Below are 11211 nucleotides of genomic sequence, written 5' to 3' on the forward strand. Positions count from 1 at the left end.
TTGTGGGCTCTTTAATTAAAGCGCCACCCCCTCTACCCCAGAGCATGTGTAAAAACACTGTATAAGTTTGGGGAACAGAATTCTTGCTAGATTTTCTCCATGGCCTCCTAAAGTTTTCTGTAAAACTCAAAAAATACCATATTGAAGAAGTAGTTATTGCAAGATTCAGCAGGAGAGACTTCTGATTGCGGTTGGCTGACTTGGACAATTTTGACAAATGGATGTTTATGTAAATTTATGTTTAAATGGAATTAGACTAGATTCTGTACACATGAAAAAGCTCTTGTGCCTTTAGCAGTTTAATACTTTTATTAAATCTGTTGGTTTGAAATTCCAAATATTAAATACATATTTTAAAAAAGTGGCAGGTTTCTAATTCTAATTTTAAATTATATTATTGGCAAAGAAATATAATTAGTAAGCTTTTTAATAATGAAGAAACATGTATGCTGCTTAACTTTTTTTTTTTTAAACTTTAATCTGTACAGCACAATCTTAGCAGTAGTGACAAAAATTTCCCCTGATTATCCATATGTTTACAGTGTAAGTGATGTTGGGGAATTAATTCAGATAAGTGAAACTGAAGCAATCAAGGTTGGATTGTAGAGACCAGCTATGCTAGTTACATTTTCTCAAGATGCCTCCTTCTTACCCAATATTTACAGCTAATGTATTCAAAACACTTAACCTGATAGCAGTGATTTCCTCAGTTGCAGTTTCTTCATCAAATTCAGATGATTTATGTTAGACAATGTAGTTATGTTGTGCTGTTTACATACGATGTAAAGCAAAATCTCCTACTACACCTACCATATTGGTAAAGGGAGAAATGATGTTTAATGTCACAATACCAGCACTTACCAAAGACATCACAATCTCATTACTGAACAGGATGCCGATAGGACAGTATGGAGGGAAAGCTACACCTCCATAAAACCTGTAGGTCTTTTACAGGTACAAACCGATGGAAGAAAGTAAGCAAAAACTATTTCCAAGTTTCAGTTATATGCGAATAGGGAAGGACCCTAGTAAAGTGGCTTTCTTTTTTTTCTGTATAAATTGGACTTGTGTTTCTGCCTTTATAATAATCGTGTGGCTCTTTTTCTTTCCTTCCATAGAGTAAGAAATCTTCAAAACAGTTGGCTTCATACACAAACAGGTAGGAAATCTGCAATTTAGAATCTACAGAAAGAAATAAACTGTTCAAATTCCCTGAATTTGAACTGTTGGTTGAATCGGCATGGATTAATATTAATTTCAGAGCACTTTTGTTTCTAATTTCTTTCCTCTGGAAACTCATGACAATATCCAGGAAAGCAGGAAGGAATAATACTAGAAGGCTGCTATTCTAATTTTATTTAATTACAGTTCTTAAAATATAAGAAAGAACATTTCCTTTTCTAAGATAGAAAATGATTTGATTAAAAATTAACATTGCTATATTTGTTAATATTTTAATGAGTTTTTACATTGTGTATAATGTCAAATGAGGCAAGACTGATTTAATGTATCGTATTGTTTTTGCAGAACGACAGTTGGACAAACTTTGGCCAGCCCGTGCTCTCTGTTCAAAGTAGTATATTGCAAAAGAAAAGTTCAACATTACAGCCCAAAGCCTTGTTATAGAAAAAATCAGTTCCCTAAGGTCAGGAGTTGTGAAATGGCAAATAAGGAAAATGAGCTCGCTTGTGCAGGTAATCTGCCAGCAAAACTACACAATGACAGTCGCACATTGTTATTAAATCCCAGTGATTCTGGTACCTCTCAAACAGAAGGTCCATCATCAAAATACAGTGGATTTTTTTCAGAGGCAAGTAAACTTTTAAAAGTATTTCTTAATATAACAGATTCATATTATCTGCAATCCATCGATTTCATTTGGGGTTTTATTTAGTTGGCTCTGGAAACTTTCATTAGAGTATTTGGCTAAGCCCAGCATTTTCTGTACCAGGCCTTTTAAATAAGTAAAGTAAATCAAAATTTGTCTCTTTCTTGAGTTAACTGAAATTGAAAATTACTGCTGAATACTGCATTTTCATATTAGTATAGATCATTCATTGTGATATTTTGTAATTGACCAGATATTGAAGCATGTGGGTTATTTTCTGGAGTGGTCACTCTAATTCAAGGGGGGGGGGGTGGTATTAAAAATACAGTTCAGTAGTAGAATTTTCAGAAATTTTGCCTAAATTTTAAATTCCTAACTCCTTGTTTAGAAACCGAAACAAATATGTGAATGTTTCAAAATTATTGAATAGCCAGGAGTTCCTGTTGAAGTTGGTGACAAGTGCAGGCTGCTTGACATCTGTGAATTGTAAATTGATTTATGTAGGTATCTAACTGTAGGCATCCATTTTTGTATGTTTGTAATAGCACTGTTAGATTTCTGTTGTTGTTGTTGTTGAAGTGGGGGAGAAGGGAGGGTTCCTTAACGGAGAATCTTCGAACAGGTAATAGTAAATAATGATCTTTCTGCATCTGAAGTTTTCTGAGTCTGTGTCTATATCAAGTTGAAATTCCTCTTACCCAAATAAGCATATTACAATTGAGATAAAATATGACACAGAAATCAAAAAGTTTTCTTTCTTACAGCAATGTGTTGTGCAATAACTGATGATTTAAAATTCTTTTTGTATTTTCTAAAAACATTGTTTAGGTTTCTCAGGACCATGAAACTATGGCGCAAGTTCTTTTCAGTAGAAATTTGAGGCTGAATGTAGCTTTAACTTTCTGGAGAAGGAGAAGTATAAGTGAACTGGTAGCCTACTTACTGAGGTAAAACAAATGGGTTTTCTTTAAAACCTTATTTTTAAATTCCTTTCCAAAGGTAATAGCAGTCCCAAACCTGCCACAGAACTGTAGCCTTTCCTTAATTTGTGTTTTTTTGTTTTTGTTTTTTTACCATAATTTCTGAGTGTTTTTAATTTAAAGTAATTCTACTGGATTTAAGTGGTGTAACATATAATCAACTAATATTCTATTCTTCCTAATATCTCTAGGATACAGGATCTTGGAGTAATAGTAGATTGCCTTCCTGTGCTTACCAGCAGGTAAGAAAAAATGTTCAGGATGGAGGGAGTTTGAGTGGGATTCAGAATTAATATGTTAAAAATTCATATAATTTGACATGTTCATTTTTTAGTTTACAGGAAGAAAAGCCATATATATCAGTTGGTTGCTGTGTAGATCTATTGACTTTAGTAAAACTGCTGCTTAAAAGCAAATATGAAGAGTAAGTATCAAAATGAGTGGTCATATTAAAAAATATGGAGCTTAAAAGTAAATGATTCCAAAGACTTCCCTAACACCATTCATGCAATGAAGTGCTACTGCACTGTATCCATTGTGCACCCACCCAATGCACCCCCTCCACCCCAGCACAAAACTCTACATTGTAGCAGATGTTAGCTTTCTGCATGGAAACAGTAGGGAAACTAACTTGCAAAAGAGCTTCATGTGTAAATCCCTACCCTGATCCCCATCCCTCCCTGTTCCTTTCCTTCCCACCCTCACCTTTTGTGCAAAAGCCACATTGTTTCTTCTGCCAAGGGCTCCTCTGCAGTCAAGGAGGAAGGAGCTAGCTGGTTTTGTCCTTGTACCACGACTCATTTGCAGTCAGCATTAAAATTGTGAAGACCACCACTACCATCATGAGTCCAGGTTATAAAATTTAAGGAAAGTAATTCTCTAATGCAAAATATCTTAAGGAATTCTTTGTTACGTGAGCTCTAATGTATGGTTTTAAAATGGAAAATAGCAGTTTGAGGGTATACAGTCATTCTTCATGGATTTCCTATTGTCTCTTTTTTTTTTTTTAACTGAGCATTTACCTACATAGAGAGAGGAACCTTTTTATCTTTGAGCTATAGTGTTAGTGGATATTGTATCAAACTATCAAAATGAGAGATTATTCATATCTAAATATGTTGTTACAGATATGTGCTAGTTGGTTTAAATTGGCTCCAAGCTGTCATTAAAAGGTGGTGGTCAGAACTATCTGCACACATGGGAAAGGTAGAGGATGGGTGAGTATAATAGTGTGAATACTGTAACTCATTTGTGTGGCTGCGTAGCCAATTTCAAGCAACTTTTGAATTTACCTACGCTACTTTCTAGCCCTTCTAATAAGACGGATTAAAAAAAACTAGGAAACATGGTAACTTGAAATGCACACAGCCAAAAAGTGTTTTACTTCTGTTGTAGTGTTTTATGTATTAACTACTTTGAAACTTTCTTTTAAAAATTGCTCCATTTTTAAGGAGTAAATGGTGTTCTTTCAAAGCAGAAAATTCTGTTTTAAAAGCTTTCTCAATAATTTTGTATTGAAATTTTAATAAAAGCAAAAGTCATGTCATAATGAATACTGCAAAAACTGCTGAATCTATTTGAACGGGAAGTTAAGAACTGAGCCCTGCACTCTATTTGAAATTGCAGTCCTTCAAAAGCCATATCTACTGTTAAACTGTTTTTGAAGATTGGCATTCAGATAAGTAACATACATCATAGCATACTTGTTTCTGAAGTTATAATTGTATGCATTTTATTCCAGAAATATTCAGATTTTAAAAGAGCAATTATGTGGACTATGGAAACAAGAAAATCATCTTACCCTGGTTCCAGGATATACTGGTAGTATAGCTAAGGTAATCTGTATGCATTGGTTATAGATGGTCATTGAAACTCTTGATATCAATTACATGAATATTTATTACACACATTTTGGAGGATGTGGGATTTTCAGTTCTGGAAATTTGTATTAATGGTCAAGTAAATTGGAAGAGCGATCTGAAACATCTGAGTTGTCCACCTTTTTAATATGCAATTTGTTAGCTGTCCTGTGGCATTCATGGTTTGTTTTGTTTTTCCTCTCCCCCTTTCCTTTTGTAATGTATCAAACTTCAGCAGAATAAGAATGTATTTTTCTAGTAATAGTATAGTTCTTGGATACTGTGTGGCTGGTATAAAAAGGTCAATGGATAGGTAGAGAGAATGCAAGAGCACAAAGATTCTTTAAAAACTGACATGTAAAATAACTGGTGTATGCCTGTAATCATAGCTCAACATGGAATTCATCTATCATAGAATTCCATTCCAAGATGTCAGCTTTCATTAAAAAATAAAACAAACTGGTTCTTCTTGCCAAGATAATGTGAGTGGAACATAAATCAGCATACTGTCTTAGTCTACATATAGCATAAAGAAAATGGTTCTGGAGTGTTGCCTAATTCACTGTATCTCATTTGCAGCCTTGTGAAGCCTCACAGTTCCATGGTTGTGAGATTTGCTGTTTTGCTGCATGCAAACACCTGAATCTTGTTTTGTTTCCCTGTCCTACTGGGACTTGCTTGCAGCTGTTTTTGAACTCTAGCTTTCCCCACAAGGAGATATACAGTGTTGCATCCAGATAGCAGGGGATCAAGGAATCAGAACCAGAGTCTAGCTTATAACCATAGAGTAACTTGGGCCAGAAATTTTAGACTGCTGCACTGGACTACCTGAAGAGCAGCACAACAGCTAAAGCCTAGGGAAATGAGCTGTTGAAACTGGCTACAAATCTCCCTTGTGCATCTGGAGAAATAGAGGTTCCAGTCAAGGCCATACAAACAACAGTGTGGAGCAGCAGGCATGGGGGATCTATGTCTGTAGATCATAGCAGGAGGGGAAAACCTCATCTGCAAACAAAACTCATTTTGAAAATAACTGAGCACTTTTACATCTTGGGTACTTTCAACTGTGTGCTACAAAGAAATGGAGGGAGGGAGGTTGTTTTTTTCTACTTCTTTCCCCTTCCCTCCCTACCTCCCCTCAGCACAAGAATCATGTCTGCAGGAAGCAGTCTTGAACTGGGGAAAAGGGTTTTTTTCAGATCTTACTTTCTAATGTGCTCTGAAACAATTGCATACAGTAGGATATATATGGTATTCTCCATTTTGGTGTTTTTTAAATTAATACCAGTCTTTATTCTCCTAGGATGTAGATGCTTATTTATTACAACTACACTGAGATGTTTGGAGAATGAGGTGTGCATATTTGGCTAAATAATCCCGTAGAATATCTCTGGAATTTGTATCGTTTCCAAAAGACTTCTCTTCTGAGAACTGTTGACAGAAGAGGACTGGATCTTCAAAACCGTTTAATGAAACCACTAACAAAATCCTAACAATCTACTTCACATTGAAGTGGAAAAATGTGTAATAGGAGCAACTTTTACTTCAGTGAGGTGAAAGTGCACTATGAAGACTGTATGCCTTTGCTGCATTTGGGATTTGTCCAGTTACTCAGTAAAGTTGTTTAAGTGCTACTGTATTTTACTACAGTATTGCATAAAAGAATATAAATTGTACCATCATGAAGACAACTATAGAACCAGTTATAAGGAACCAACAAAACCGATCACCATAATGGCTTTTTATCTGTTTCAAAGAGAGAGATGTGCTACTATTTTCAAGTTACATTGAGAAATGTTTATTTACTATCTTGTTTTAATCAAAATATTAAAGATGTTTTTGTTTGCACTATTGAGAAAATGTATACAACAAGATGCCTTAATTACTACTAGTGTTTTTAAAAAATGCTTGAGGTATTGAAATACAAATCTATTATAATCAACAGATAAAGACGTATTGAACACTGCTATAAAAATCGGGGTTTTGCATCATGCGGAACTCAATTTGTGAAACTTTTTGCACATTGACTAAGTGGATGTTTCCGCCTGTCTGATGTTAAGAAACTTATCTCATATGTGACATAACTAAAAATATATGAATTTAAGCCTATACAAATGCTTATTGCAAACTTCTGCAGATGGGTGTATAAATTCACCAAACACTTTTTTTTGTGTGTCGATTTCTAATATGATAATCTCCAGTTCTGTATCATTTAAATTATGTGCAGCTAAGTAAATATACTAAATTTATGTATTTTTTTTCTTTTTAAGCTCAGAAATTTACCTTTTTATTTCTAGAACAACTTCTTCCACACTGCTTTTTATTACAGATATTTATATCTACTACTTTAGAAATGTTTACAACCAGAATAAGCCGTATTTTTCAGATATAACAACATCTTATCTGCTACCTCCAGTTTAAAAAAGTTGATACTAGTTTTTTCAAAACTAGTTATGTTTTCCTGATTTTTAATTTTGGCAGATTTATGCTACCTTTAAATCCAAAGGGAACCACAGTGAAAACAAAATCAGAACAGTTCATAGCTGTCTTGTCTTACTGATGTGATTTTTAGTTTGACTGTTACAGCTCACCTGCTGTGGAAAAAGTCTGGGTTTTTTAAGGCCAACAGCTGTCTTTATTTTGTAACCAATGAAAATGCTTTTCCAGATAAAAATTCTATGAAGTGCCAGCTGTGCACTTAACAAACTGAAAGATGGAACGAACATGCACCCACCAAGCAATTGTATCAGTTCAAAACCAAGATGATTATAGAACTTTTTTCACACTTAAGTTTAACTATTATAGTTATTTGTAGCTTCATATACATTCTACTCCACCTCTTCACAGGAAAAAGATTTCTTGCCTTCTCTTTATATATAGGGGCATCTCTGAAACGTCTATATTGTAAATTCACTATGCGGGGAATCTAAGTTTCCTTGAGTTTACATGTCATGAATGCTAACTTCTAAGGGTTAACTAGGAAAAAAATATCTTCAGAATTTGGTGCTTACATTTTGTATAGTTGACTATGCCCTACTTTGTGAAAGAGAATGAACATCTCAATAATGCCATCTGTCTAAAGAATAAGAAACTTGATAGTTTCCAAAGCTGTTATTGTTTCAAGACAATCTTTCAGGATATTAAACTGGGTACTTCAGATAATTTGGAAGTTTTATGTTTTCCTATCACCATCCTACAATCTTGTCTGTATGAGAGAAATCATTTCAAGAGTTCAACCTAGCTGGGTTTTTTTTTCACCTGCTAGCTTTTGTAATTTTAGATGACCTTTTTAGTTCTTTTTAGCTACAGTAAACTTTAATCAAACTTTACCTTCTAATGAAGGAGAACTAAGGATGGGTATTTGACTTTTTTTTTTTTTTTTGAAGATGTCTCCCTGGTAATGCACTAAGAGTTTGAAATGGAATTTCTTCTTTCCAGTATAGTAAATGGATTTGTGGAACCAGTACCATAAAGGAAATTTAAAGCAAAGATGTTTCTGTACTGTATAGTGATCCTCCATGATACAGAAAGATGGCCTTCTAAATTTCTTTTCTTTTGAATTTAACTTGTGATTACTAGATCTTTAAAAAAGGCTTTTAAAAGGTACAGAAAGGTAAAGAAGAAGGAAAGCCATCTTTGTGTTGATTTTTCGGTGGAGGGAAACAAATTTCATGTCGATTTAAAAAAAAAAAAAAAAAAAAAAAAAAAAAATGGAAGGTGGCCTGAGGCTGAATGAAATAACTACTGCAATTTCAAGTGGAATACATCTCTTTAATCCAGTGTGCCAAATACATTATGGTCTAGAAGCAAAAGTAAAGCTGACTTGTAAATAATATGGATCTTTCCCACCAAAAAATTCTATTTTAGCAAGGCTTAATAAGAATACAGTATTAAAAATGTTGTCTAGCATGTGTGCCTTATTTGAATGGGCTTATCTCCTAATTTGTACTTATTTTAGGCAGCTACCAAACTATGTATGAGATGTAAAATCTCTTCAGCCTCTGCAAGAGAAGGCCGAGAGGCGATGTTGTGACTGCCTACGAGCTCATCGGGATGTCAGCAGGGAATAGGGGACACTGTTTACCCGGGCGCCCCTCGGAGTTACCAGAAATAATGGCCACAAACTGAAGAAGAGTAGATTTAGATTGGACATAAGCAAGACATTCTTTATAGTAAGGGCTGCCAAAATATGGAATGAGCTTCCAAGGGAGGTGGTGCTTTCCCTAATGTCTCTCTCTCAGATCCATAAATAATTCATTGGGGGGGGAGGGGCGTTATTTTGTTTTAAAAACAACCTTTTGCCTATACCTGTACTGCCACTTGTTCATCAACTGAATGGCTTCCGTCAATGCTGACAATTTCTTTTTTTCCTCATACAATATTTTAATCAGATCATAGTTACTAAATGCAGATGGAAGGCAATATTGAACATACCTCTGTTAAACTTCTGACCCAACAGAAAGTTAACTTTCAATATAAACTACATTGAGGGGAGAGAAATTTGGAAAGCAATGAATTCAGTTTTAAACTTGAAGGCTTATTTTTGTTTGCTTTCTTGTGATATTGAAGCATGTATCTACTTGAGGATGGAGGCTGCTACACAGCAGTGTTCTTTATTACACCACTGAAGATGAAATTCTTGTCTTTTGAAAACTACAAGATGCTGTGTTGGAGAATATTTGTTTGTTTTTACTCCAGTACTTGCAGAAAGTACCCAAGGCTATCCTATTAAAAGAGTTTTGACAGGAATTGCAAACTGGGGCTTGCCCCAACTCCCTACACAGCCCTTAAGCAAATTTTGAACTGGTCTCAAAGAACCAATGTGAATTGTTACTATCGGAATCCATGTTTTAGTAATTCTGATACCTTGCTTAAGAGACTGAGATTGGGAAAAGCTAAACAATTAAGTTGAATGCAAAGAATCCTTGTTTTTAAGCTGATATATGATTCTATTTGAAGGAACCAAGAGAACATATTTCTTCCTAAAGAACAGCAATCGTAATTCACTTCTGGAAGCTGAAAACTCTTATATCTAAGATAAATCTTGTAGTGTGAATTTTCCTAACATCTCAATTTTTATTCTGTGTCTTGTAATAAAAAAAACGTATGGAGTGTGTATGCGTGTTCGGGAGACGGGGCTAGATGGTATGCTATCTAGGTTTTCTTTCCCCCTTTGCCTTTTCCCATTGCACAAGAAAGTAAGTCTTCTGCACTACTGTTCTCATACTGGCATCTAGAGTGCAGTAGATGCTTTTTTTTTTTCTTTTCTCTTTTTTGTTTACTGAGTTTACAGAGTAGAAATGCTGTGTTGCTTTATGCATCCCATTAGTGGCATATGTAATATAATCAAATCGTAGCTCGGGTGTTTTTGTTTCTGGACTATTCTTCTGACTTCTTAATTCCAGGTCCGGCTGACCAGCTAGCACTCTTTTTGTTTAAACTTAATACATGAGAGAATATAACCAAAAACCCAAAACAATTCATTTTAAACTTTTCAAATCCACCCTGAATTATTTGCCATATGAAATGTACATTTAGTGTGTGTAAAAAGACTTGCTTGTTGCCATATTTTTTGTTAGTTTTTATAATTGGGATCACTATTTATTGACAGTCTTATTCAGCAGACTCCACAGAGCCCAGGGCCTGAAAAGCCATGGAGACTAAACTATACATTACCTTCTTGCACTTAAAAGAAGTTTCTATTACCCACAGCTGAAACCTAAATTGGTAGAGCAGCACAGGAATGCTTTGCTAATGCTCATAGTGTACTTTCATTTTAAACAATGAATTATGCAAAAATAGTCCCTTTGACTTTGAATGTCCAGTCTAATGTATGAGAAGAGGTAACCGTGGGATTCAATCTCCATATAATAGTTAAGAGTCATATAATCTAAAGACATTTGCCTGTTTTTCTGTTGCTAAGAAATACAAAAATGGAAGAAACCAAATGCTGGAAAATGTTAAATACCATGTACATTAGTAATTTGGAAATGAATGCCTTTCCAGTAAGACTTCCTTCAGAGTCATTACATAAATATTTGTGTAAAAACATTCAAAAGTCTAGTGGGCATTCATGATTTGCAAGTCTGTATAGGGCTTACTCTCTTAACAGAGAGAGGTCTTAAGGAAGCACAAAACCACAGCTGAGTTCCAGTCCAGACTCTGATGGTGTCTTGCTTTATGGCCTTGAGCAATATCTTGAATCTTAGCCTTTTCTTCCTGTGTAAAAACATACAATGCTACTGGCCGCCTTCCTAGCGTGTATGCTTCTATTTTAAGATAGTTAATGTTTGTAAAATGTGTTAAAAATAAAATCTCATCATTTTCAAAGTGGGTTGGTATTTTTCAAAGGCTATTTTTAAATGTTTCACCTAGTATAGCAGTAGTATATATAGCTGTCAAGTTTGTGGTACACCTTTTTATGCAAATAGATCACTTTGCCTGTTTTGATCAGTACAAGTCTCCCCATCTATTCTAGAAAAATGTTTTTTAAATTCATTTTTAATTATTCAGTCAAACCAATAACTAGTAAGGAAGCTATAAT

At 34.6% G+C, this 11211-nt stretch overlaps 1 protein-coding gene across 5 annotated transcripts in view; it reads left to right on the forward strand.

The window, feature by feature from the left end:
* Positions 1–10997, forward strand: part of KATNBL1 (katanin regulatory subunit B1 like 1) — a 36513-nt gene extending 25516 nt beyond the window's left edge. For all 5 annotated transcript variants that reach the window (XM_059723006.1, XM_019496563.2, XM_014595459.3 and 2 more), the window contains 8 exons: positions 1119–1159; positions 1528–1810; positions 2657–2775; positions 3000–3050; positions 3143–3232; positions 3936–4025; positions 4550–4643; positions 5971–10997. In XM_059723006.1, coding sequence (XP_059578989.1) covers positions 1119–1159; positions 1528–1810; positions 2657–2775; positions 3000–3050; positions 3143–3232; positions 3936–4025; positions 4550–4643; positions 5971–6003 — 801 coding nt within the window. In that variant the 3' untranslated portion in view covers positions 6004–10997. The remainder of the gene's footprint in view (positions 1–1118; positions 1160–1527; positions 1811–2656; positions 2776–2999; positions 3051–3142; positions 3233–3935; positions 4026–4549; positions 4644–5970) is intronic.
* The last annotated feature ends 214 nt before the right edge of the window (positions 10998–11211 follow it).

Source organism: Alligator mississippiensis, chromosome 2, assembly GCF_030867095.1.
Source record: "Alligator mississippiensis isolate rAllMis1 chromosome 2, rAllMis1, whole genome shotgun sequence".
NCBI lineage: Eukaryota > Metazoa > Chordata > Crocodylia > Alligatoridae > Alligator > Alligator mississippiensis.